The 27,963-nt window shown below is 47.3% G+C and overlaps 1 protein-coding gene across 2 annotated transcripts in view; it reads left to right on the top strand.

The window, feature by feature from the left end:
* The window catches only part of SAE1 (SUMO1 activating enzyme subunit 1), a 74,143-nt gene extending 49,348 nt beyond the window's left edge, over window positions 1-24,795 (top strand). The window contains exons 7-10 of one of the 2 annotated variants that reach the window (XM_047077772.1): window positions 9,122-9,266; window positions 19,675-19,744; window positions 23,306-23,435; window positions 23,752-23,841. In XM_047077772.1, coding sequence (XP_046933728.1) covers window positions 9,122-9,266; window positions 19,675-19,744; window positions 23,306-23,434 — 344 coding nt within the window. In that variant the 3' untranslated portion in view covers window position 23,435; window positions 23,752-23,841. Of the gene's footprint in view, window positions 1-9,121; window positions 9,267-19,674; window positions 19,745-23,305; window positions 23,436-23,751 lie in introns of both variants that reach the window. The other variant, XM_047077773.1, reaches the window with a different exon arrangement.
* Window positions 24,796-27,963: the final 3,168 nt, after the last annotated feature.

Here is a 27,963-nt window from a genome sequence, read left to right as displayed (position 1 = left end):
CTGCTCTGCGGCCCCAGCGTCTCCCCCACCCCCGACATCAGCCTGTGCTTGAGCTCCTCTCGGGCCCCCAGCCCAGCTGCAGTTCTTGTCTGGCGCCTCCCATCTTTTCTCTGACTGTCAGACAACGGTCACGGGAATGTCCTGTGCCATCTTCCCTCGGTAAGAGCGGTTGGCAGAGAGCAGCAGATGCCCAGAGTCAAGGTCATGTGCCACTCAAGTGCTGGGCTAGAGAAAAGGCCCTGTCTCCCTGCTGCTTGTGACCAGGCAGGGTGAGTGTGAATGCAGAGGGCCCTGTCAGAACCCCTCTGTGAGTAGAGGGTGAGGTTGGCAAAGCTGATAGAGAAGGGGCCTTGCAGCGGGGGGCTGTGGGTCTCTATCCTCGCCCTCCGCATAATTTGCCTCTGCATTTGAGAATTTCTTTGTCCTTCTCTTTTTATAAGTTACAGTCTTTGCATACTGTTCTACTTTCAAAGGTGAGATTCTAGCTCAGGAATCACTTGACATTTTTTAAAGGAGAAATAGAATATTTGGCTGGACTAGAGTTTGACTGAGTGAGTGGTTTGCATTATTCTAAACTGGTGGGCTCGGGTGGGGAGCCAAATCCATTGGAAGTGCTTTTTTTCTTGCTGACTAGCGTTTTTCCTACCTTGTCTCTATTCCCAGGAAGGCAGTGTAACATTGAGGTTCCGAGTGCGTGTGGTGGTGACCTTTGAGTCCATCGTGACTCTGAGCCTCTAAGCTTCCGTTTCCCACCTCTAGAGCAGAGTGGTGACAATTGTACCTGCCTCATTCTATTGTATCTCCACGTGGTGGAGTGCATTTTGAATATAGGATATAATAGGACTTATTTTATTTTGAGAGAGAGACAGTGTGTGTGTGAGGGGCAGAGAGGGAAGGAGAGAGAGAGAATCCCAAGCAGGCTCCACACCATCAGCACAGAGCCTGACTTGGGGCTCAGACTCATGAACTGAGAGATCATGACCTGAGTTGGATGCTTAACCAACTGAACCACCCAGACACCCGAGAACTTTTTTTTCTTTTCTTTTTTTTTTTTTTTTTTTTAAGATTGTGTTTTTGGGGTGCCTGGGTGCCTCAGTCAGTTAAGTGTCCGACTTCAGCTCGGGTTATGATCTCACGGTTCGTGGGTTCGAGTCCTGTGTCGGGCTCTGTGCTGACAGCTGCTTCAGGTTCTGTGTCCCCTCTCTCTCTGTCTGCCCCTCCCCTGCTGTCACCCTGTCTCTCTGTCTCTCTCAAAAACAAATAAACATTAAAACAATTTTTTTTTAAGATTTTATTTTTGGGGCGCCTGGGTGGCGCAGTCAGTCGGTTAAGCGTCCGACTTCAGCCAGGTCACGATCTCGCAGTCCGTGAGTTCGAGCCCCGCGTCGGGCTCTGGGCTGATGGCTCAGAGCCTGGAGCCTGTTTCCGATTCTGTGTCTCCCTCTCTCTCTGCCCCTCGCCCGTTCATGCTCTGTCTCTCTCTGTCCCAAAAATAAATAAATGTTGAAAAAAAAAAATTTAAGATTTTATTTTTAAGTAATCTCCACACCCAACGTGGGGCTCGAACTCACGACCCCAAGGTCAGGAGTCACACACTCCACTGACCAAGCCAACCAGTGCTCCTGTAGGACTTGTTTTAAACCTAAATGTTGTAAAACCATGTGACTAAAACCTGCTTAAACATAATTTTAATAGTTGAATACTATTCCAACCTCTCAACATATATTTTATGTAACCATCCTGTCACCTAACGTGAGGTTATTTCCAGATTTTCAGTGGTATAAATAACGTAGCAGTGACCATTTATACATAATTCAGTCACTGGCCAAGGGTCACGACCCTTCATAAAGATCCTGTGAACCACATTTTCTCACGGTTTCCTGAGCATGTACACGCCCACCAGAGCTCTGAGTGACAGAGCAGTGCCCTCTGCCTTCTTGCTTAGGTTGAGTAACCTTGGCCTTTAATTTGGTAGGCAAAACATGTCATCTTGTTTTCAGGTCATTTCTGAGAAGTAGCACTCTCTTTTCCTTCCCCCCACCAACAACTTCCACGCAGCTACTTCAGATGCTTTTCAGAAGAAAGTGAGACGTAAATAATAGGCAACTTTCTTTTCTGTTTTGAGCTGATATGTGATGAGGTCCTACACCGGGTTTCTCTGGTGAATGGTGGCTAGGACTTGGAGCTCTGGAGGGGCATTTCAGAGCAAGCCTGAGGCCGCTCCAGCGGTGAGCCTCTCTGGAGAGCAAGATCAAAGCACTCTGTGGCTGTGGTGACATTCAGGGCTTATGAGCATGCCCTCTGGATTACAGGGCCTGGGGCTGTCTGGGTCCCTTCTGGGCCTCCAGCACAGCTCAGCACAGGGTGTGGGCGTGGAGTGCAGGTGCTCAGGAAATGTTTGTGGATGAAAAATGAATGAATGAATGCATGCAAATACCTACTTATAAGTTTCTGCGTTAAAGAGTGGGGTAAAAGAAGGGGGAAGTGGGGGCGCCTGGGTGGCTTAGTCAGTTAAGTGTCTGAGTTCGGCTCAAGTCGTGATCTCATGGTTTGTGAGTTCTAGCCCTGCCTTGGGCTCTGCCCTGACAGTGCAGAGTCTACTTGGAATTCTCCTTCCCTCCCTCCCTCTCTCTGCCCCTTCCCTGCTTACTTGCTCTTTCCCTCTCTCAAAATAAATAAACTTTAAAAAAAGTGTGTGTGGGGGGGGTAAGTATTGTGGAACTGAGCTGAGCAGATGACCAGGTGCCTCCAAAGGTAGGAAAGAGTTTGAGAGGGCCAAACTCCCAGTGAAATGTCCCTGCCTTCTCCAATCCAGCTCTGTCCCCCTCCTTTGAGCTTCATGCCCATTGGCTGGCTTTTCTGCACCTTTAACCCTCAGCTATGGCCTTGAAAGCCAGACTTCATCTTGTTTCCCTCTTGAGGGCACATGTGGTGCACTGTGTATCTTTTTTTGTTTCTTGCTGGACCTTCCAGATCTACTGGGTTTGTAAATGACATGGTAAGGAACAGATCCATCCTGGCTATCTTGAAAACTCTATTAAATTCTGTTAGTAGAAAAGCAGGCCTGGTTAGTTAGGATATGTGAGGACCTTGTGTCAGTTGTTGTGAGCCCTCCTCTGTGTGACTTTTTCTTCCTTGGCCAAACATTGAGGCTTCCCACAGAGCAGATATTTTCTCAGTGCCTACTGTGGGGCGTGCCCTGTGCTGGGCATTAAGTAGAGAATAGTGAACAAAGCAGATGTGGTTTCTGTCCCACAAGCACAAAAATCCAGGAGAGGAGACAGGTCAGTCCTTGCACAAGTGAATTTATAGACGCCTGTAAAATGCCATACTGAGGTCCAAGCATCGGAGGAAAGAGTGTAGGGTGTGGAGAGTATCAGGATTGTTCAGAGCCGAGTCCCTCTAGTCTCCAGAGCTGACAGCTGAATTAGCGATGGTAATAAGAGTTAAGTGGGAGATTTCAGCGTGAAGTGTGTCAGTTTCTCTGGGGACGTGCAAGCTGGGTTTACGGAGACCGCGGAAGAGCCGCCGTTCCAGAGTAGTGTCATTTACCCAGTGCTTACGCTGCTCCCTGTGCTGTCCTGGCTGCTCTCAGGGTATTATCTTCACTTCTTAAACCCCGTAAGGGAAGTGCACTTAGGATTCCCATTTTACAGAGCAGCTTGGGGTGTTGTCACTTGCACAAGGTCACAGTGAGTGGAAAAATCGGGATCCAACCCAGGCAGCCTGGCCCCAGAGCTGTGGTTGTCACTGCTGCCGTCTGCCAATTTCAAAGCTCCTCAGGCTCTGAAGAGCAGCACGTGGATGTGCCAAGGGTGAGAACGTGCCCAGGGTCAGTGTTTGGGCCTGGTGGCCGGTCAGGACGAGATGGTTCTGCCCAGTGAGACCACCTCATTCTATCTAAGAGTGCTGTCTCAAAGCACCTTTTCTGGTTCCCACCTTTGGGTTTTTTTTCTCTTTTTGTTTTTAATGTTTATTTATTTATTTTGAGAGAGAGAGAACATGAGCACAGGAGGGGCAGAGAGAAAGGGAAAGAGAGAATCCCAAGCAGGCTCTTCACTGTCAGCCTGGAGCCCCACACGGGGCTCGATCGCAAGAAATGTGAGATCATGGTTCGTGAGATCACGACCTGAGCCAAAATCAAAAGTCGGACGCTTACTGGCAGAGCCACCCAGACACATATTTGTTTATTTTTATGGAGGTGTACTTGACCTGTAATATTCTATTTTACGTTACAACATAATGATTTGATATTTGTATACGCTGTGAAATGATCACAATAATACTAGTTATTAGTATCCTTGGTATGTATTTATTGAAAGAGCAATTGACCAAACAGGAGATCTAGTGTTTTGCCTTAAAAGATAGACTATAGGTTAGGAGGATAACTTTTCCTTTTCTTACTCGAGCTGATTTCCAGGCCATTCCTAGAGATAATGAGTCTCCACTGGGTGAGCCAGCTTGAGAACGGGTCTGTGGGAGGTTGGGGAGATGGGTCAAGGGCGTCTGGTACAGAGAAGCTTTAGGTGTCAGGCAGATGACGTTTTTGTGTAGATGTGGCTTTTCCCCCTTCTCAATTGAGCTGTTTTGGGGGGACAGCAATTGGGTTGGGGCTAATTTGCAACATTGACTTCACTTTTTTCCCCTATAAAAGTGTTGGTTTTTTTCGTTGGCCTTAGTGAGTATGCTAAATATAATCAACCATTTAAATATAGTAAGGAATTTGCAGAAAGAAATACAGTGATTAATAATACTGCTTTCCAAATTTCTGTTGTAACATGAATCTGATATTCTGATTCAGATTAAATGTGAGTTTGAGTGTCAATTTCTTTTTACAGAAGAGCAGTATATTCACATGTACATAATTTTTTTTTAACATATGAAAAGGTTCTTGGTTTCTCCTTTTTGAAGTTTGCCTTTTTCCCTTACACAGGCAAGTCCTAAACTTGGGCAGAGACACTGGCCTATCATCTGTAGCGATGAATGTCATTCCCCCAGACTTTAACAACCTGAGTTAATTAAAAGGTTCAGAGGAAGTTAATCAAGTTTGGAACTCTAATTTTGTGCAGTGTTTTGATATGATTCGATGAGTCATCTTTTGGCAGAGCAGCTCTCCATCCCCGACAATATTTGATCTTAATGGAACAGTTTTATAATCTGGAAACTGGTGAGGAGGTGCTCTTCAGAAATGCAGAGTCAACGTGTGTGTGTGTGTGTGTGTGTGTGTGTGTGTGTGTGTGTGTGTGTGTGGCTGGCTGGTTGGCTGGCTATTTGGGAGGGGTCAAAAGCAGAACAAAGAGAGAATTTAATGAGCAAGAGCTTGTTAGGGGACAGGGTCAGTTCTGGGGCTGCTCTCTGCCCAGGACATGGGCTTCTCCCCGTCCCCCTCCATGCCTGCTGACTGGAGCGCTGACATTTGAAAAAGAGTGAAAAATACAGCTTCTGTTTGCTTTGCTGCAAGTAAGTGGCTGGACGGACTGGCCCTCTTCCCAGAGGCCCTGAGAGGACTTCAGATGTGGTCAGTGAGGTATCTGGACGGTGCCGGCCTGCCGGCCCTTGGCCAGGCGGCCTGCACCAGGACCGGGCAAGGGGCCCAGAGAAACAGCGGGGCCAGCTGCTGGCTGCCTTTGCTCTCTTTGTGCCACATCTTCCCTCTTCCTGAGATGAAGCTAGTCTTACACTCTGAAGATTAATGGGCAAGGTTACTTGTGGCGTCTGCCTCTGCTTCTCGCCCATTGAATTAAGAACTTAGAATTAATGGACCAATTGGGAGAGGAGAGGGCAGGACCCATCTGGAAAGTGCATCTCACAAAAAAGTGGTCAAATGTGGGAGTCCTCCTGAGGCTGGGGCAAAGAGCCAGACCACTTGGAACCCTTGGGGTTGTGTTCCTGATTTTCTGGCCATTTCTTCTGGATTCGATTAGGGTTAAGAAACACAGATTAGAAAGCCAGACCTTAATTGGTATTTCTGCTCCACTGCTTATTATTGGCAGTTGTGTTGAACAAGCCACTTAATCTCTTTGAACTTCAGTTTCTTTATCAATAAAGTGGGGAGCTTAATCGGACCTACCTACCTCCCCAGGTCATTGTGGATGAGTGGTAACACACGTAAAATGTTTAGAGTAGTAGTGTTTGGCACGTTGTAGGCACTGTTTGTGCTATAGTTATCAGAATGGTGTGAACTTGGTTCCAAGAGCTGTATTGTCTAACCAGAAGATGAAAAGTTTTGCGGTGGGGCTGAAAAAATTCTCTTCTCCCCATCCCTTATGACAGTTGGTGCTTCTGTCCCAGTGACACAGAAGTCAGGGGCATTGGAGGCGGCCAGCGTGGGGCTCCTGCTGCCCACCGCCCTGACGGCTGGAAATCAAGCAGCCTCCCTCAGTTTCCACACGGTTGCCACAGGGCCTTGGATTGGGCAGTTTGAGCGGCCCACACTTGCCATTGCCTCTGTCATTGCTCAGGCAACACTGGTAACTCATTCTGGGTCTGTCCTTGTGTCCTCTCGGGAGTGATCGATAGGAATGATGATGACATTCAATACGGTCCGCTCAGAGTAGCCTCTGTTTTGGCCACACTAGCAAATTTCCAGATTCCTTTATCTTCACAGGACATTGTTGAAAAAGAGGCTTGCGCTAAACAGGGATTTAACGGCCGCTCCTGCCATCTTCTCCACCCTGCCCCCAAATGCTTATTCTGCGACTGCATTTATTTTCTCCAAATTGGAATTCCAGCAGCACATCTGCCGAGTTCGAAGTGAGGCTTAGGTGATGGCAGGACAGTGCTAGCCAGCATCCACGTTGTCAGCAGCTCGGAGTCAGCTGCCAAGTGCTCAGGTAGAATGGAAGGTTCTAGGAGCTCTGCTATTGGAAGAGAGGAAAGGAACGATATTCAAAACAGATCCTCTGGAGTCCTTTCTTCAAAGTTCCCGACTTGCAGAGCCCCGTCCTGGGAGTGTGAAGGTTGCCAGAGAAATTTGGACCGGGAGCCTGTCTCTGAGAAAAACTCAGCCCAGGGCAGGTCGGGTCTTTCTTTTACCTGGGCCTCCAGGGTTTGGAGCACTTCACAGCAACCCACTTAGGAACTTCCCTCGGGCTTCGTGGGGGCCATCGGTTGTGGTTCCTGAGTCCTCGCCCCCCCACCCCCCACCCCTCCATAGGTGCAGCCTCAGGGCCTCAGCCTGTGCTTGGCCATCTTGCTGGTTGTCAAGCCAGGCTGCTCATCACTGAGACGGTTTGTGAGTTGAGTCTTCAGAAAACAAGTAGGGCTGATTCCTTAGTCTGGGGTGGCTTCCAAATACTTGAATTTTTACAGAGCCTCGAAGTAATTGTGTCAGTTTTCAATCCACCTTAATTTTTAGGGAAGAGCCTGTTGTACTGACGGAAAGTATAATTTGTTGACGGAGTTCACTTTTTCGGTCCGCGAATCCCCATGAGACTTACAAGCACTCTTTGTTTTAAGTTTATTAATTTATTTTGAGAGAGCGAGCAGGGGAGGGGCAGAGAAGGAGGGAGAGGGAATCCCAAGCAGCCTTCACACTGTCAACGCAGAGCCCCTTGGGGGGCTGCAGCTCCTGAACCGCAGGATGATGACCTGGGCTGAAATGCAACGCTCAACCGACTGAGCCCCCCAGGCGCCCCAAGGGAAGCGCCTTGGTAACTGCGAAGCCCCCTCCAGGTGTGGGTTGCTATCCCAGCGCCCCAGGGTCCGCATGTCTCCACCCCCACTCTGAAGCAGCTCGGGTGATGTGGGAGGGGTGTTGCCCCAGGGATGAGGCCCCGGGCTGGCCGTAGGACGGCCTCAGGAAGCACACGGGGGACAAGAACACCATCCACCCTGTGTGCGGTGAACATCGTGGATGAGGTGCGGTGGCAGGAGAGGGTGCCGGTACTTTGATCAGTCTTAGGCTCCTTCCTGTGTCTTTTTGTTGGGGTTAAAAATTCAGACCTCATTAGGGTCTCGTTATGCAGGAGCTCTGATTTGCTGCCGTCATCTGAACCTTTCCTCTGCTTCACAAGCGAAATTAAACCTTCGTTCTGGAGGTTGACACACGAGGGAGGTTTTGTTTGTAATGACCTGGCTGTCTGATGAATCTGAGCATTTGGCTGGCCTTTCTGGTTGAAGCAGCCCTTTGAACTGATGCCTAGAATGATGCCTCCCTCCCCTGACCTGTCTTCTGGGGCATAATAGGGTCTTTTCCCTCTGCTTGAAGCTTCTCTGTTTCCCCGCCCCCCAAACTCACATACACTCGACTCAGTAACTGCTTCCTCAGGGAGGCCTTAACTGATGCCACCCTACCGAGGACGTCGTATCCTCTGTTACCTTATTGTGGCACCCGTCACAGTAATTTTAGTCATTTTTAAAATTATCGATTGCCTTTCTGGCTATGTTTGTGAATAAATTAAAAGTATGTTACCTTTCACTTGGCCCGTTTTTTTTTTTTTGTTTTTTTTTTTTGGTAAGTTTTATTTAGGGGCGCCTGGGTGGCTCAGTTGGTTAAGCGTCTGACTTGATTTCAGCTCAGGTCACGAATGGGAAGTCGAGCCCCGCATCAGGCTCTCCGGTGACAATGCAGAACCTGCTTGGGATTCTCTCTCTTCCCTCTCTGTGCCCCTCCCCTACTTGTACTCTCTCTCAAAATAAATAATAAAAAGCGTTTTTAAAATATATTAACAGGGGCACCTGGGTGGCTCAGTCAGTTAAGCGTCCGACTTCAGCTCGGGTCATGAACTTGCAGTCCATGAGTTCAACCCCCACGTCGGGCTCTGTGCTGACAGCTCAGAGTTGGAGCCTGCTTCGGATTCTGTGTCTCCCTCTTTCTGTGTGCCTCCCCCACTCGTACTCTGTATTTATCTCTCTCAAAAATACAAATTTAAAAAAAAATTGTTTTTTAATTTAACAAAATAAAGTTGTATTTATTTAAGTAATCTCTGTACCCCACGTGGGGCTTGAACTCACAACCCTGAGATCAAAAGTTGCACGTTCTTCCGACTCAGCCAGCCAGGCGCCCCTTACTTGGCCCACATTTTAATTAATGTACCATTTTCTGTGTTTTCGTTCTCAGCATCTGGAAGCATTTGTTATGAAAAGACCTGTTTCTAACCTGCCTTTTTTGTCTTTCCAGTGCTCCTGAAGTTCCGCACAGATAAAGGAAGAGATCCTAGTTCTGATACCTTTGGGGACGATTCTGAGTTGTTGCTCCAGATACGAAACGATGTGCTTGACTCCCTGGGTGTTAGTCCTGACCTGCTTCCTGAAGATTTCGTCAGGTTAGTCTTCATGTCTCCCACAGGTTAGCCTGTATCGAGAACTGCGTGCTTTCAGTACATGCTTCATTTGGGGAGATCCTTTATTAAGACCAAAAGCCCTGAGGAGAGCCTCCTTTGCTGTATTCTGCCTGCTCCCATTGACCTCTGGTAAGAGAGGTGCAGGTTGTCTTTTGTCATAGATACTTTATATTCACGTGGCTGAAAACTCAAGGCAATAGAAAATCTAGATACACTATATATATACTCTCTATATATACTCTGCCAACAGCTCAGAGCCTGGAGCCTGCTTCAAATTCTATGTCTTCCTCTCTCTCTGCCCCTTCCCCGCTCATATTCTATTTCTCTCTCTCTCTCTCTCTTTTTCTTTCTCTCTCTCTCTCTCCCTCTCCCTCTCTCTCTCCCTCTCTCAAAAATAAACATTGAAAAAAAAATCTATATACATTACTCTATACCTTTCTCTTTATATCATCTTTTGGGCAAGTTTCCAGATCAGTACATAGTTCCCTCCCTTGTTTCTGCAGCTCTATGGTATTTCAACATGGGAGCACTATAGTTTATTGAACTCATCCCCTACCGACTCAAGTTGTGACCAGGCTTTTGCTATCACATAATGCCGTAGTGTATGACCTTGTGAGTCGCGTTTTGTATGTGTGCAGGTGTAACTGCAGGATCTATTACTGGAAAGGCAGTGGCTGGGTCAGAAGATTGTCATTTATCATTTGGTGGCTAGTACCCCATTATTCTCCACTGGTAGCTTATCAGTCCATACCCTCAGCAGCAAAGACATCTACAGTCCTAGCACCTCACCCTTGGGCCCTGGGATGCTTTCGCCCTAGACGACCAGTCTTTTACTCTGATACTCAGCAGGTTTAGGATTTGCTTGGAGAGGTCCAGAGGGCGACTAGGTCTGGGTCCCCTTTCCAGGCAGTTCTGGGATCATCTCACCGTCATTCTTTCGGCGTCTCTGCAGGGTGCCCAAAATGCCTCCAGCTTATACCACTAGCTATGGTGGCCGTATTGGGTTTATTTAATTTAGCAGCTGTTACGTACCGGGCATTGTGGTAGTTGTCTTATGTACATGGTCTCCCTTCGCAACGACCCATTATTTAGGGGAGGAAAAGCCAAATTAAAGCTCAACAGCTAATGACAATAGCACCACGTATTGAAGATTTTCTGTGTTTTACCTACCTGTACAGCTACATGTAATTGTCACAATAATCGCTTGAAGTGTGCGTTATTATTTTTATTTTCCCATTAGTTAAATGAAGAAACTAATGCTCAGAAAGATGCAATCACTTGCCCATGGTGTTATTTTTAATTTTTTACTTTAATTTTTTATAGTTTATTTATTTATTTTGAGAGAGAGTCTGTGTGTGAGAGAGTGGGTAAGGAGCAGAGAGAGGGGGAGAGAGAGAATCCCAAGCAGGCTCTGCAAGGCCAGCACAAAACCCAGTGCGGGGCTCAAACTCGGGAACTGCAAGATCATGACCTGAGCCAATACCAAGAGTCGGACGCTTAACCAACTGAGCTACCCAGGCACCCCATACTTTTAATTTATTTTTTTAATGTTTGTTTTTTGAGAGAGCATGCATGCACGTTGAGCGGGAAAGGGGCAGAGAGACAGAGGGGGACAGAGGATCCAAAGTAGGCTCTGCACTGACAGCACAGAGCCCTAGGTGGGACTCGAACTCCTAAACCCTAAGATCATGACCTGAGCCAAAGTTGGATGCTCAACTGACGGAGCCACCCAGGCGCCCCTTGCCCGAGGTTTTAGTACGCAGCCAGCCAAAATCTCACTTAGATCTTCCACACTGCTAATTTCTGGTAACAACACAGTACTACCTTGATTTCTTTTCAACAATAGAGTATATCAGGGTTCCTCCCTTTCCTGGTCCTGACTTTCTTCACTTTGGCCGGGAACCTCATTTAGACCCTACCAAAGCCCAACCAATTTAGGCCCAGCAGTGGGCCTTGAACCATCTGCCAAGCCGTCGGCCAAAAAGAGGCGGCAGTCTCCGGGGCACTTGTGTAAGGTGGCCCTGTGTGGTCGGGCTCACAACACTGCGGGCTGGGTGGGGTCCCTGTGTCCTGCTAACAGCCAGGTATGCGTCTGTTGGAGGAAGAACAGTGTGTAAGAAGCAAGTGGCGTCTGCTCTGTGCTTGTTATAGGAGGAGGGGCTGGGCCACGCGGGGCCACCAAGCAAGGCCGACGCCGAGTGCCGGGCTGTGAGGATGCAGCTTAGTGACTAATTTGGCGTCTTGAGTGAAGAACGGCCTGAAAAAAGAACAGTCTGCCTGTGCACTGCAGGCCTTGCCTTCCCGAAGGAAAAAGCCACAGCCTAACCGGCTGCTGGCTGGTGTTCTTTCCAGAGTGTTTTCTTTCCCTGCCCACCCTCTTTGCAGAAACTGCCTTCCCTTGTCTAGGTCCTCATGTGCTCAGGCGCTCCCACTCTGTTGCCCTTTAAGTAAGAGGTGTCCGGTGGCCTCTTGAAGAGTGTCTGTGTGCAGGTAGATGGAGATACGGCCCGACATGGGCTAGAGACGCTGGCGAGGAAATGAGCCGCCGCCTGGCAGCTGAGCTGCCCTCACAAATTGTCCTCTGCCAGCTCTGAGCAGGGTGCACTCGCTTGAGTTGAGAGAGCTGTGCACAAGTCTCCATTGCCCTCATCTCTGCAATTTCTAACACTGTCCTTTGTTATTTATTCTCTTTCGGAGAGCTGTATTGCTTTTCTGATTATGAAAGTAACAGATGCCCCTTGCCAGGAAGTATTGAAAGGAGGAACAAGATCGCCCATAGTCCCACCCTTGAGAAGTGGCCACTGTTAATGTTTTGGGTTTCACCTCACAGACTTCTCCGTGTATTATTTATTCTAATTTTCCTTTCAATTTTTGTTTAAGTTTTATTTAAGTGATCTATCTCTACACTCAGTGTGGGACTCGAACTCAAGACCCCAAGATCAAGAGTCGTATGCTCTTCTGATTGAGCTAGCCAAGCACCCTATATTTCTTTCTTTTTCTTCCTTCCTTCCTTCCTTCCTTCCTTTCCTTCCTTTCCTTTCCTTTCCTTTCCTTTCCTTTCCTTTCTTCCTTCCTTCCTTCCTTCCTTCCTTCCTTCCTTCCTTCCTTCCTTCCTTCCTTCCTTCCAAAAATTTTTAATGTCTATTTATTTTTGAGAGAGAGAGAGAGTGAGGGAGGGGCAGAGAGAGAGGGAGACACAGAATCTGAAGCAGCTCCAGGCTCCAAGCTGTCAGCACAGAGCCCAACGTGGGCCTCGAACTCATGAACCCCAAGATCATGACCTGAGCTGACTTAAGTCGACTGAGTCACTCAAACACCCCTATTTTTTTTCACTTTTTAAATAGCAAAATGAGATCACACTTTCCTTACGATAGCCTTATTTTTCCAGCATGTGTTCAACCTGTTTGCGGCAAAAATATGGATCAGTAGCCTCACTTGTACTTCATGTTTCATTGTTTGATAGATAGATGGTTGTTTATATAACCATTAGTTTATTGGTGGGTATTCAGGCTGTTTATAGTTTCTCAGTATTACAAACATTTATGATGAACATTCATAATTTGTGCATGTAATTCAACTTTCGCTGTTTAAAAAGGTTTTTTTTTTTTTTTTTTTTAAGTTTATTTATTTTGAGAGAGAGAACCAACACAGGAGGGGCAGAGAGAGGGAGGGAGGGACAGAGGATCCAAAGCGGGCTCCATGCTGACAGCACAGTCCCATGCAGGTCTCGAAGTCATGAGCCGCAAGATCATCATGACCTGAGCCAAAGTCAGACACTTAACTGACTGAGACACCGAGGTGCCCCGAAAAAGGTTGTTTTTTTTTTTTTTAATTTATATATATATTTTAAAGTTCATTTATTTTGAGGGAGAAAGCACGAGTTGGGGAGGGGGAGAGAGAGAGAGAGAGAGAGAGAGAGAGAATGAATGAATGAATGAATGAATGAATGTATGTATGTATGTTATGTATGTATGTATGTATGTCAAGCTGGCCCTGCACTGTCAGCACAGAGCCCAACACAGGGCTCAAACCCATGAACCGTGAGATCATGACCCGAGCCGAAGTCTGACACTTAACTGACTGAGCCACCCAGGTGCCCCAAAGTACAGCCTTTTTAGGAAGCAGTTTGGAAATGTGCATCAAGAATCCTGTTCTCTCTTTGGTCCAGTAATTCTCCTTGATTTACTTGAGAATATACCTTTAAGAAATAATGTGAGCAAAATTCATGTACAAAAGGTATTCATTATCATATTTAAAAGAAAAAGAACTTGGAACGGCATTGAAGAGTTAATGACACAGATCAGTGCAGTGCTGTGTGCAGGTTGAAATGATGTTTATTATAGAGAGTGTCAAGCATACAGAAAAATGGAAAGAATCATCCAGTGGTGAATGCCAGCGGACCACTCGGTTGGATTCAGTCGTTAATAATTTGCTTTTACTTTGGCGCGGGGAGGGGGGGACACTGATGACGTGATACTTAAGCTGAATCCTTAAGGACACATCCAAGTTCATCAGTTGCTTTCAATTCTGTGTCTCTTTTAATTCAGGAGTTGGCAAACTGTGCTTGCCACCTGTTTTTGTAAATAAAGTTTTATTCCACACCTCCTCATTTATGTATTATCTGTGGTAGCTTTTGTAGTTTTTACAGCTCTGTGACAGCAGACTCAAAGAGTTTAAACAGGGACCGTATGGCACATAAAGCCAAAACAATTTACTGTCGAGTACATTACAGAGAAAGTTTTCCAATTCCTAATCTAGAACAGTTTATCCCCCCCCCTTTTTTTTAAGTTTATTTATTTCTCGTAGAGAGAGGGGGAGAGAGAGTCCCGAGCAGGGCCCTACTGCCAGTGCGCAGCTGGACATGGGTGGGGCTTGATCTCAGGAACCGTGAGCTCATGACGTGACTCCAGATCAAGAGTCAGCCGCCTGACTGACTGAGCCACCCAAGCACCAGGCCCCCCACACTTTTTTTTTTTTTTTTTAAGGAGTCCAGGCCACCCATATTCTGGGTTCTTCTGATTGTTTCTTGACGTGATGCTTGTATTTTCTTGTTTCGTTTTTATTATTTAGACTTGTTTCCTCAGTGGTGTTTTTACAAGAGCATGTGACTTCATCTCAGGATCATGAGTGTGAGCCCCATGTTAGGTGTAGAGATGATGTCAATGAATAAACTTAAAAAATCTTTAAATAATTTATATACAGTAAAATTTATCTTTTGTTAGATAGTAATGTGAGTTGTGTGTGTGTGTTTTGTTTTAAAGTTCCATGAATTCATAGGACGCCTGGGTGGCTCAGTCAGTTATGAGTCCAACTCTTGATTCTGGCTCAGAGATGATCTCGGTTTTGTGAGTTCGAGCCCCATGTCAGGCTCTGCGCTGGTGATGCTTAGCCTGCTTGGGATTCTCTCTTTCTTCCTCTCTCTCTTTCTCTCCCCGCGCCATCCCCCTCCCGCCCCGTCTCCCTGCTCCTCCCTTTCTTGTGCTGTTGCTGTCTCTCTCAAAATAAATAAAATTTTAATAAATAAAGTTCCGTGAATTTGGAATTCAGAGCTCCTGGCTGGCTCTGTCAGTAGAGCACGTGGTCCTTTTTTTGCAGGGGAGGGAAGGGGTCAGTGGGTGGGGAAAGAATCCCACACAGTCTACACACTGTCAGCACAGAGCCTGACACTGGGCTCACACTGAAGAACCATGAAATCTTGAGCTGAGCCGAAACCAAGACTTGGATGCTTAACCAGCTGAGCCACCCAGGTGCCCCAGAGCGTGCGATTCCTGATCTCAGGGTTGTGAGTTCAAGCCCTACGTTGGGCATAGAGATGATTTAAAAATAAAATCTTAAAGAACAAAAAAAGTTCCATGAATTCTTACAAAGGTATAGAGTTATGTAACCACCACAGTCAAGATATAGAAAAGTGGCATTACTGTAAAAATTCTCTTGTAGAGTCTTGATAACAGGGCAGCACCTTCCTTCCTGCACCCAGCGATCTGTTCTCTATCCCTGCAGTTCTGCCTTTCCAGTAGTGTAACAAATGGAATCTGTTCAGTTCATGTAGCCTTTTGAGTCTGGCCTCTTTGACTTGACTTAATGCACTTGAAATTCATCCATGTTATATGAAGTCGATAACTCATTTCGTATTGCTGAGCAGTAGTCCACTGTATGGGTACACCAGTTTGTTCACCAGATGAAGCACATTTGGGTTGTTCCCAGTTTTGGGCAATTAACGACTAAAGCCACTATAAACATTCATGTGTTTTTGTGTGAGCATAAGTTTTTATCTCTCTTGGGTGTGTGTACCTAAGAGTGGAGTTGATGATTCATATGGTAATTCTCTGTTTAACATTTTGAGGACCTGCCAGACTGTCTTCCACGGCAGCCACACCATTTTACCATTCCACCAGCACTTTGTGCGGGTTCCAGTTTCTCCACATCCTTGCCAACAAGTGTTATTGTCTGTTATTTAGCCTTAGTGGGCAATAAATCCTATCTCACTGTTGTTTTGATTTGCATTTCTTTAGTGACTAATTATGTAGAGCATCTCTTCATGGGCTCACTGGCCATTTGTGTGTGATCTTCAGCAAAATGTCTGTTCAAATCATTTGACCACTTTTTAATTGGTTTATCTTTTTATTGTTAATCATAATAGTTCTCCGTACACTTTGGATTCAAGTCCTTTATCTGATACATAATTCACAAAAATTTTCTCCTAATCTGTGGATTGTCTTTTCACCCTCTTTGAAGTGAAAAGTATCCTTTGAAGTATAAGTTTTTAATTTTTATGAAATACAATTATTCTGTTTTTTCTTTTTTTATGTGTGCTTTTGGTATGATACCGTTTAAGAAACCATTGCCTGATCCAAGGTCGTGAAGATTTATTCTTCTGCTTTCTTCTAAGAGTCTTGTAGTTTTAGGGGCAGCTGGGTGGCTCAATTAGTTAAGCATCCAACTCTTGATTTTGGCTCAGGGCATGATCTTACGGTTCTTGAGGTCTAGCCCTGCATGTGACTCTGCTGACAGAGGGGTGACTGCTTGGGATTCTCTTTCTCTCTCACTCTCAAAATAAATAAACATTAAAAACGTTTTGTAATTTTAGCTAATACATTTAGGTCTGTGAGCCATTTTTGAGTCCGCTTTTGTGCATGGTGTGAGGTAGGGGTCCTGCTTAATTCTTTTGCATGTGGAGACCCAGTTGTCCAGTATTGTTTGGTAAAAAGACTTTTTCTTTCTCTTTTGAATGGTCTTACCACCCTTGTCAAAAATCAATTGGCCATGTATGTATTTCTTTATTTCTGGATCCTCCCGTGTACTTCATGGATCTATGTGTCTGTCCATATAGATACCAGTACCATAGTATTTTGATGACTATACTTGTGTAGTTGTGAGTTGCAAAATTGAGACATGTGAGTTCTAAAGCTTTTTTTTTTTTTCAAGATTGTTTTGGCTATTCTGGGTCTCTTCCATTCCTATGTTAATTTTTAGAATGCATTTTTCCATTTCTACAGAAAAGGCAGCTAGATTGGGATTGTGCCAAATATATAGATTAATTTGGGGAGCATCGGCCCCTTAATGATGTTAAGTGTTCTGATTTTTTTTTTTTTGAGTTTTTTTTTTAATGTTTGTTTCTTTTTGAGAGAGAGAGAGAGACAGACAGTGTGAGGAGGGGAGGGGCAGAGAGAGGGAGACACAGAATCTGAAGCAGGCTCCAGGCTCTGAGCTGTCAGCACAGAGCCCGACACGGGGCTCGAACTCAAAAACCGTGACCTGAGCCAAAGTCAAACGTCCAACCGACTGAGCCACCCTGGCGCCCCAAATGTATCAATTCTTGAACGTGGGATATCTTTCCATTTATTTAGGTCTTTTGTGTCTTTCAACAATGTTTTATAGTCTTCAGAATATAAGTTTTACACAACTACTGTTAAGTTATTCCTAAATATTCTATTGTTTTGAAAAAAAAATACTGTTGGGTGGTGTATTATAAATGAAAGTCTTCGTTTCATTTTCAGAATGTTCATTGCTAATGTATAGAAGTATACATTTTGTATGTTAATCTTCTGTCTTGCAACCTCGTTGAATAAATTTAATAGTTCAAATAGTTTTTCTCTGGATACGTTAGTATTCTCTATATAGCAGATCATATTATCTATGAATATGTATTACTTCTTCCTTTCCAATCTGGCTGTCGTGTCTCTTTTTCCTTCCTTAATTGCCTTGGCTGGAACCTCTAGCACAGTGTCAAATAGAAGTGGTAAGAGCAGACATTCTTAGGAAGAAAGCTTTCAGTCTTTCACCATTAAGTATGATGTTAGCTGTGGATTTTTCATAGAAGCCCTTGATCAGACTGAAGACATTTTCTTTCAGTCTTTCACCATTAAATACGATGTTAGCTGTGGATTTTTCATAGCCCTTGATCAGATTGAAGAAACTTCCTTCTGTTCCCAGTTTGTTGCATGTTTTTAGCACGAAGAGGTGCTGGATTTTGTCACATGCTTTTTTTTCTCTCTGTCAGTTGAGATGATCGTGTGTTTATGGTCCCTTTATTCGGTTAATACGCAGTACTAACATTGATTGACTTTTCAGATGTTACACCAACCGTGCTTTCCGGGTTGTGAGTCCCATGTAATCATGGTGTGTAATCCTTTCTGCATGTTGCTGGTTAGGTTTGCTAGCATTTTGCTGATGATAAACTTTTAAGAGAAGAAGGGCAAATATTAAATTGTACAGTATTGGGTGGCTCAGTCGGTTGGGCGGCCGACTTCGGCTCAGGTCATGATCTCGCATTCGGTGGGTTCGAGCCCGGTGTCGGACTCTGTGCTGACAGCTCAGAGCCTGGAGGCTGCTTCAGATTCTGTGTCTCCTCTTCTGTCTGCCCCTCCCATGCTCATGCTCTGTCTCGCTCTGTCTCGGTAATAAACAAACACTAAAAAAATAAATAAATTGTACAGTATCACACAGAGTATAGGTGTAATTTTTTTTTTTTAAAGAAAACCTATTTCCACATTTGATTGTCTTTGAGTAGAGGGATTATGGATGACTAGTTTTTCTGTGGTATCGTTCTCTATATGTTTTATAGTTCTGTAAAGGACCTTGATGATCTGGAGTCAAAGTTACCGCTGTGGCTGCACAGACGGGAATGCCAGTCCCAGCCAGGCCAGGCCGTGAGGAGATGTGCACCTTCACACACAGTAGGCACGAGTTGAATTGGCAGAGACTTTCTGGAGGGCATTTTGGCACAATGTGTCAGGACCCAGAAATTCTACATGTAGGAATTTGCCATAAGGAATTATTTGGACACCTGTGCCAAGATGTGTGTTGCTGTGTGGAACAGAAGTATCAGTCAGTAGATTACAGAGCAGAGTGAATAATATTACTTGGGTTTTTGATTATGTGTGTTTCATACGTGCACTTTGAAAAATCAGGAAGAGTGTGTACCACACTGGGAAGTTTAGAGGTAGTCTCCTGGTGGTGGGGTCCTTAGGTAAGCTCTCCCCTTAACTTCTCTGTGTTCTGCTTTGCTCATTTTAAAAATACGTTTGTGGGGCACCCGGCTGGCTCAGTTGGTTAAGCATCTGGCTCTTGATTTTGGCTCTCACAGTTTTGGGATTGAGCCCTGCATTGGGCTCCATGCTGACAGTTCAGAACCTGCTTGGAATGCTCTTTCTCCCTCTCTCTGCCCCTCCCCCACTTAGGCTCTCCCACGCACGCGCTCAAACTCTCTCTCTCAAAATAAATAAACTTTTAAAAAGTAAAAATAAAGGAAAAATGCCTTTGTGTTCAGGGCTGAGAACTGGCAGAGCACACTTCCTCTGGGGAGGTGGTAGAAAAGTGTTTTACTGCCTAGGACCTGTGATTTGGAGGGGCAGGTGACAGTATGGGCCAAAATTTGTCTTCTGGATGCCCCATCCCGGTCCAGAAGGGTTGGTATCTATAGGAGGAGTGAAGACTTTCTGTCCCCATGCTTCAGTTTCAGGCCCCAGATTTCCCATGCCTCCTGCATGTTAACACAGGCCTTCTTCCTGACATTTGTCTGGGAATAGCATATAGGACCCACTGCCCGTTGTGGGTAAGAGGAGAATTGCGAGAATGTGACCGGGGCACCGAAACATCTGATATTTGTTGACCTTATTTTTAGGAAGCACAGATATAGTCTTTCCTTTAACTTAAACAAAAAATGTTGTGAAACAATTCCTGCCTGCCAAGGTTCAGAGGTCTTTGCCAGCTAACCTCCTGGACCAGATTTCATTTTCACGCCTAGGTGCCAGCATTACCATTGCCGTGTGGATGGACTCCTCCTGGTAGGAGAAGTTTTCATTCTCACAAGCCCACTCCTGACCTTTGCCAGATGTCCTACCAGCCTTCCTGTTCCTCAGGGCTCCATTTTATTTGTGTTTTCTTGTAGGTACTGCTTCTCTGAGATGGCCCCCGTGTGTGCAGTGGTTGGAGGGATCCTGGCCCAGGAAATTGTGAAGGTAAAGAGTCCCTGAGGAGCAGATCATTGGTCCACCGTGACCTTGTCAGAGTGCCAACCGAAAGAACCATGACTGCCTTAGAGAACTGCCTGGTTTCTCTGACCCCATTCATCCTTGTTTCGTGCCCTATTTCCTTTCTTCCCTTTTCTACCTTATCCTCCCGCCCATCCCGATGAGCATTCAGCAAATGATCTTTGAGTGTCTGCTCTGTGCTGTGCCCGGAGCTGGGCGTAGTGTCTTCAGGTGTACCTGCCACTGTCCCCTGACTGTACTGATTGCTTGCGTGGTGCTTCTGACCCTTGTCACGTATTCTGCTTCTCACAGCTCTGTGAAATGGTACTGTCATGATCTCCGTGTAAGGGGAGGACATCGAGGCCCGGAGATGGGCCTCCAAGACCTGTGCCCTTAACTTCTACTTCAAGCGGTGTTTCTTTGTCCTCGATTGTGGCATCGGAGCTTCTTGTTAATGCACACGCCATGGGTGTTTATTCAGAAGGGGGCATTCGGTACCAGGGGAGCGTGTGCACGGTGCTGGGAGCCCCATGGAGCTCTGCAGAGGGTGACCTGTGAAAACGTTAGGTTTGATGGCATCGTCCCTCTCAGAAGGGAAGTCAACTGGGGGTCCCGTAACTGGTAACTAGCACAACGTTTTGAGTCTCTTCTGGAACATTTGGGTTGTCAGAATTCTAGCATATTCCCAAATGCTTTCTTTGGGACTTAGATACTTGCCCAAAGATGTTCACTTTGCCTTTTGTAGGTCCTTGACTGCTTCAGTAGATTGGCGGTGATGATTTGTCCTTTTTGTTCTTGGAGTGGGGTCGTGCCTCGTTAAATGATTTTCCGAGCCCATTCACACGTCATCTTGGAGCTCGGGAGAGGCGTGTGGAGACCCCACTCTCGCTACTTTGTCTTGAAGTCAGTACGTCTGCTCTGGAGACATTTGAGTCTGATGGTCCTGCCACCGTCTTCTAAAGGCTCTTGTTTCTCTTTCCTGGTCCTTCTCTCTGAACCAAATTCTCTCCTTCAGACCCTCTTGTGTCCTCCCTGCCTCTTGTGTCCTAGGGAGCAGGGCAAGCACCAGGGAGGTAGACGGAGAAGAGAGGGATGTGATGGCCGCGCCGTTTGCCTCGCTCGTGCCTTCTGGTGAGCCCAGACTGCCGTGAGAATCGTGGTGTGTGCACCCGGTCGGTTGGTAGGGCTGCCCAGAAGCCTGCGCTGAGGTTGGGAAGCTGCCTATAGACAGACTGGGCGGGAAGGAGGGCGGCGATGGAAGAATCCTAAGGGAACAGACGCGTTTCCGTAGCCTGTTACCGTGACGTGACAACACCGCAACGGCGCGTATTGAAGGCCCACCCTGTACCCTCACTCGGACCGCGTTCTTCACATGGATGTGCTCATCTCTTCCTCACAGCAACCCTCGGAGGTGGGAACTGGTGCGACCCCCGAGGCACAGAGGAGGAGCCGAGGTGCAGAGAATGGCGGCACCAGGATCCGAGCCCGGGCCGTCTGGCCTCGGAGCCTGTGCCCCTCCCCGCTCGGCCCTTGTGCTTCAGGTGCTGTCCGCATGGACCCGGGACACCGCCTCTGTGTCTTCGGCCACACTTTGTACCCCCCGCCGAGAAGCCGCTCCCTGGGTTTTTCACGTGGGATGGAGATTAGGGGTCGGGGCAGCTGGCCTTGACCCCACTGTTTGCAGTGGCTTCCCTGCATCCCAGTCCTAACCTCTAATGCAGCCCCCTCCTTCCTGCCTGCTGGGGACAGCTGTTGCCCGCATCTTGTTTCTGTTTGTCCCAGACGGCCAGAGTACTCTGCATTCTTGGTTGCTGGGTGTGTTTGGAATCTCCCCCTACCCCCATCTTGCTTGGGAAGCACTTTACCTTTTGCCCCGTGTTCACCCCCTGCCACCCCACCCTTACTTAACGCAGTATTGCCTTCAGCCAGTTGGCACCAGGGTTCCACAATCTGAGGGCCGCAGACCTTCCCCCCTTCTCTCCTGACGACCATCTGACCACCCATAATAATAAATGTTAGAAGGCGGGGGGCAAACGTAAGTCTCTTCCCTTGGAATCCTCTTCTTTTCTTCCTTCCTGCCATCATTCCAAACACTACATCTTCCGTCCACGTCCCTTGTCCTGTCATGCTTCCCTAGGTGTAAGTCGTCCTTCCTTTGTCTCCCGCTGTCCCTGCTAGGCCTCTCTGCCTGCAGTATGGCGGCGGCAGCCATATCGGGCCCCGTTGTATCACCTCCTGTAACTTGAGTTCTAGGGTCTAGAACTTCTAACTGTGGGCTCTTGGGCCCTTCCACCCGGCTGAGTGCCTGGGATCTCCTCACAGTTTGGTGAGAGACCCCCTGGCTCCTGTTCATAATAGTACCTCCCACTTTTTGAGAATTTATTACGGGCCAGACGCGTGGCAAGCTTGATCGTGTTTCATGTTCACCAAAAACTATACCAGGCAGGTGCTGTCGATTTGCCATTTTGTATGTGTGCGCAGGGAAGCGAACCTCTGTCTTAACCATGCTTCAGAATCCTCAGTACCTAGCACGATACCTGGCACAGGGGTGGATGCTCTAGGTGGTTTCCATGGATGGATGGTTGAACAACCACTTGAAGTAGGTATAATTATCCCCATTTTACAGATGAAGGAACAGATTGGGATTAGTGCCCAATTCAGAGAGAAGTTCAAGATATTTCGAGCGTGTTCCTAACCTTGTAAAAAAGGTCCTTTAAGAATGACAGGCATGGTGCTCCTGCCTAGAGGTTTTTGCTTGGATGATGTCCATGTCTTTAAATGGCAGTCCTTTTTGATTAAGAACCTCTGAGAAAACTCATCGACACGTATGAGTCCTTCCTCTAGTACACATGATTCAGCATGTAATTTCAGGAGGGCTAGCCCCATCTTTAAGGTGCTGTGGGGTCCCCTGGGTGGCTCAGTCGGTTGAGTGTCTGACTTCGGCTCAGGTGATGATCTCGTGATTCACGAGTTTGAGCCCCATGTCAGGCTCTGTACTGACAGCTCAGAGCCTGGAGCCTGCTTTGGATTCCATGTCTCCCTCTCTCTCTGTCTCTCCCCAGCTCGTGCTCACTCTCTCGCATGCTCGCTCTCTCTCTCTCTCTCTCCGAAAAGTAAATAAGAACATATTAAAGGTGCTGTGGGGGTGTGGCACCTGGGTGGCTCAGTTGGTTAAGCCTCCAACTTTGGCTCAGGTCATGATCTCACGGTTTGTGGGTTCGAGCCCCGTGTTGGGCTCTGTGATGATGGCTCAGAGCCTGGAGCCTGCTTTGGATTCTCTCTCTCTCTCTCTCTCTCTCTCTCTCTCTCTCTCTCTGCCCCTCCCCTACTCATGCTTTGGCTCTGGCTCTCAAAAATAAAACATTAAAAAAAATTTTTTTTTAATGTGCTGTGTACTTCTGTTAGCCTCGCAAAATAATCGCCATTTCCATGGCTAAATAGTACCTCCCAGCCTTTCTGGATCTTAGCCCCGGCCCAACATGCAGAAGATCGCAGGAAACGTGTCTCCTCCTAGGAGAGCCGCTTCCGCATCAGTGTGTGGCCCCACAGGTGATGACGGCTGCCGCCTGCACCGTGTCGGGACAAGCTGCCTCCTTTCTCAGTTGGACAGTCATAAATAATTACTGCTGCCCGTGGCCAGCAGGCTCCTGCACGTGGAGTGTACTTTCAGGCAGTTGAGGTACATCATCTCTTTTAAGCCTAGGACGGTACAGGTAGTGTTTTCATCTCACATGGGAAAACGGGGTTCGGCGAGGCTAACTGATTTGTCCAGAGACCCCCCGACTGGTAAGGGACAAAGCAGAAGCCTGGCAGGCACAGTAATGTCTCAGACATGGCCCGTTAGCCCCCGGGAAGCAAAATCCACCTCCTTTGAGAGCCAGTGCCCAAACTGCGCAGTTTTAGAAGATCTTGTGCTTGAGGTTTTTTTCTTTTTCTCGCCCTGTTATCCGTTTGAAAGCATCTGAGCTGAGCCCTCTTCTTGTTTTTCTCCCCAGGCCCTGTCTCAAAGGGACCCTCCTCACAACAACTTCTTCTTTTTTGACGGCATGAAGGGGAATGGGATTGTGGAGTGCCTTGGCCCCAAGTGAACCGAGATCTGGCGGCCCCGGCGACGCTGGCCTGCAGCCTGCCCGAGCCTTCCCGTCCCCTCCCCCCACGAAGGCGGCTCCAGGCGAGGGAAGACCTGAAGTCTTCGGACCGGTCCAGACCATCTCCTGGGAGCAGTGAGGTTGTGCAGACACGCGACTTGCAAGCGCCAGCAGCTGCAAAACGCGGGGCGTAGGGACTGGCCGCCCCCGTCCCGGCACCGTCCAGGGCTGTTCACTGGGCATCGCCAGAGAGCCCCCTGTGATGCGTCCCTCTGTCTGGGTGTCGCCAGGCCTCTGGGGCACCGCGGGAGATGCCCGCCCAGAACCAGCACGCCTCATCGCTTAGGATCCTCTCACCACCTTCTTGGACTTACTCCCCGCCTGATGTCATACAGAGAAGAAGACGATGACTCCAGGTGGGGAGTAAGGCCGGGCCCCGTGAAACACTAGTGGAGCCACAGTCCCAAATGCAGACAGGTGCCCTAGAGCGGAAACGACGTGGCAGGCGGGATGTATTTCCTCCAGAGTCGGAGATCCCGAAAAACAACAGGTGCCATCTGGTGTGCTGTTCTGGAGCTTTAGTTCAGGATTAGTTGGGTTTCAGCCTGGATTTTGGAAGAGAGGAAATGTTACCAAAGTTCCCTCGGGCATTAGGGCGAGACCTTGCAGAGTGAATATTAATGGGAAAACTTGTATTAAAAAGGCAGGTGCCGGGGTCCCAGCCCCTGGGGATTCTCATTTACTGGGGTCCAAGCTAGGATGTGAGAGCCCGTCTTCTCGGAGCCCCCATCCCCGATGCAGCTCAGACCATCCTGGAGGCTGTTGCTTTCGAGGGCCCCGTCAGTCCTTCCTTTCCCCCCTGAATTGCAGCTGTTTGTGTGGTTTTTTATATTTTCTATATTTCCTTGGTTCTTTAAAAAGGAATGATAGAAATAAAGTTATTTGCTTTAGGATTTGTTTTTCTTCCGCATTATAAACATCTTCCTGTGACAGGAAGTGATCCTACCAATTGCTTTTTTTAACCTGAAGAAATCTTACTGGATGCTTCGATGTGACTCAGAGATTCCTCCCCTCCATCACCATTCCTGCCACTGTTTTACTGGGTAATGCATCAAGAATTAGATTGTTCAAATTCTAGAGTGCATAGAAGCTTCTGGTTCCACCTGTCTCTTGAATAATTCAGGTCCATAGTGGTTGGTCTCAGTGACAGGAATTATATTTAACGGGAAAGAAGAAAGAAGTAAAAGAGGTGATACTGATGCTGCCCTCTGTTTAGATTCTCTGTGTACCAGGCACTGCGCAGACTCACAGTCACAATAGCTTCGTTTTATTTTACTTTTTAAAGTTGATTTTGAGAGAGACAAGGGGGGAGCAGCAAAGAGAGGAGAGAGAATCCCAAGCAGACCTTGTGCTGTCACCACAGAGCCTTGATGCGGGGCTTGAACTCACGAACCATGAGTTCATGGCCTAAGCTGAGAACAAGAGTTGGATACTTAACCTACTGAGCCACCCAGGCGCCCCCAGCTTCGTTTTAAAGTTCCGTGATGTGCCTTCAGTACTTCAGTAATGTGCCTCAAGTCCCACAGCTGGTAGAGGTCAGAGCTTTCGTTGGTTCAGACACCGGCTTTGTCTTGACTCGGCAGCCTGAGTATGTTCCACTTCTCGTCACCCTCCTTGGGTTTCTCCCTTAATGTAGAAGTGTGTGAGGTGTGAGTCTGGCCCGTTTGAACAAATCAAATCAGCAGCTCCTTTCGTATTTGCGTCCTGCTACAGTGAGAGAACAAAAAAATGGTCTCCCCGGGGAGGGGGAGCTCAACTCCCCGACTCTCCTGGTCACCTCTGCCCTTCCCTAGGGGAGGCTAGGGCTGTGTTTCTGGAGGGGCCCCTTTCTGCGCCCTGTCAGTGTCAAATCAGGGGCACCAATTATCAGTGTGTGAAAATCCCCTTTCTTTGAAATTTTGAGCTTGGTAATGTGGGGCCTTGGTCACAAGGGGGAGCAGGTGGGTCTGGATGGATAAAAACAAAACTGTCATCCTAGAATCTTTTCTGACGCGTTTCAAACTTCACCTCTGTACCCCTTGTGGCAGAAATTGAGTCATCCAGAATGGACCCCTCGGGAATCTAGGGGTGGTGCTGGAAGCTGCCAGCCTCAGGCGAGAAACGTCTTTATTCTCGTATCTTCACATTTCATATTCTCCCATATTACATGATAGTATTACCATAAAAATGGATTTCCCCAAGTCTCCAGGAAGAGCACGATGATTATCCTGTGGTTTCTAATCCCTCCGGGAGATTTCTAGCCTACGTGGGAAGGAGGATCTAATCTGTAAAAGGTAGGGGCGCCCTGGTGGTTCTGTCAGTTGAGCGTCCCAACTCTTGATCTTGAGTCAAGTCGTGATCTCACCGTTCAGGAGTTCGAGCCCTGCACCGGGCTTTGCGCTGACAGCGCAGAGCCTGCTTGGGATTCTCTCCCTGTCTCTCTCTCTGCTCCTCCCCCGCTCAAAATAAATCAACTTAAATTTTTTTTTAATCTGTAAAGGTAACAAATACTTTTGGGATGCTAGAGTTGCCAAATGAAAGGAAGTGGGCTGGCTTCGGGCCTGCCAGGTTTCTCCACTCCACACCCCACTTCTGTTGTTTGTGGTATGTGTAGTAGCCAAACTCTGTTAAGTGCTTAATGTGTCGAAGCCTCAGAACATTCTAGTGGAACAGGTGCTACTCAGAAAAGTAACACATGCAAAGGTAAAAAAGTACAACAATAAAAAAAGCTCTCAGTCCCATCAGAGCCCTACATTCTGTGGTTTCCCTTTGCAGTGCAGACCCCTTTTGTCAGTTTCTGGCAATTTTTTTTTTTTTGTAAATCCAAACGTGTCTGTCTGTTGAGGTATGTCCAGTTTGCCCTTTTCAGATGGAGAAATGGAGGCTCAGGTCGCGGTTGGCAGGTCAGAAGAGCCTACTGATAGCTAACCTCCCCACGCTGACTGCCTCCTGCCCTTAACAGCACTTGTACTTTAGCTAAAGTGATCCTCACAGGAACCCCGCGGGGGTGGACGCCCATACTGCAGATGAGGGCACAGCCTCCCCCAAGTAAGGGCCACAATGTTAGCTGACGGGGAGGCTTCTACGCAGGACACTTAGTAGACACCATCTAGTTGCACCGCTGCTTGTCACTGACTCAGGTTTTGCCTTCACGAGGTCCTGAGACCTAGTGGTCACCTCTGAAAACCATCGGGCAGGCCTGGAGTTGAGGGAGGGCCTTCAGCCCAATCCAGAAGGACAGGTAGGTTTTGTTTTTAAGCTTGTAGTAAAACATTCAAGCAACACACATACATAGGGGTGAAAAGTTGTCGTTGCCCCCGCTCCCTTGCCCACTGCCAAACTCGGGGATTTTTTCATATCTGCCTCCCAGAGGTCACCCTTGGCAGCCTTGGAGAGTGAATCCTTCCAGATTGGCAGGTTTAAATTTTTTAATGTTTATTTTTGAGAACGAGCGCACACAAGTGAGGGAGGGGCGGAGGGAGAGAGGGAGGCACAGAATCCAAAGCAGGCTCCAGGTTCTGAACTGTCAGCACAGAGCCTGATGCGGGGCTCAAACCCACAAACCTGCAAGATCGTGACCTGAGCTGAAGTCGAACGCGTAATCGATTGAGCCACCCAGGCACCCCCCCCCTTTTTTTTTTTAATTTTTTTTCTTTTAAATCAGACTGGTAGGTTTAAATGCAGACCCTACCATGTAGCTATGTGACCTTGGACGAGTGACCATTTTGTGGCTCTGTTGCCCCATGTGTCAAATGGGGTAATAGTACATTCCCCTGATATGTGGGAATTGAATGAATACATTCTTTGAATGGAAATTGCTCTGTGTGAGTTACTGTTACGCACATGTAGAATTAGCTTTTCTTGCATCTTGCTTTCTCTATGTCCTGGAGGTCCTTGTCAGTGCATTGTGCACTGAGTTCCAAAACCACACTGAACCAGAAGCTATTTAATCAGTCTGCTGTTGAGTGACATTGAGCTGGTTTCCTTTGGACACACTTGGGAAAGACTTCCCAAAGTCTGACATCAAGGAGTGTATAAATGCATTTGGGATGTTGATTCCTTCCAAAAGACTAGCATGGT

The sequence above is a fragment of the Lynx rufus genome, unplaced genomic scaffold (assembly GCF_022079265.1).
Source record: "Lynx rufus isolate CCGP_SWC_20201006 ecotype Redwood Valley unplaced genomic scaffold, mLynRuf1.p SCAF_16, whole genome shotgun sequence".
In the NCBI taxonomy this organism is placed as follows: domain Eukaryota; kingdom Metazoa; phylum Chordata; class Mammalia; order Carnivora; family Felidae; genus Lynx; species Lynx rufus.
Note: the sequence above shows the minus strand (reverse complement) of the source record. Positions and strands in the feature narration are given on the sequence as shown.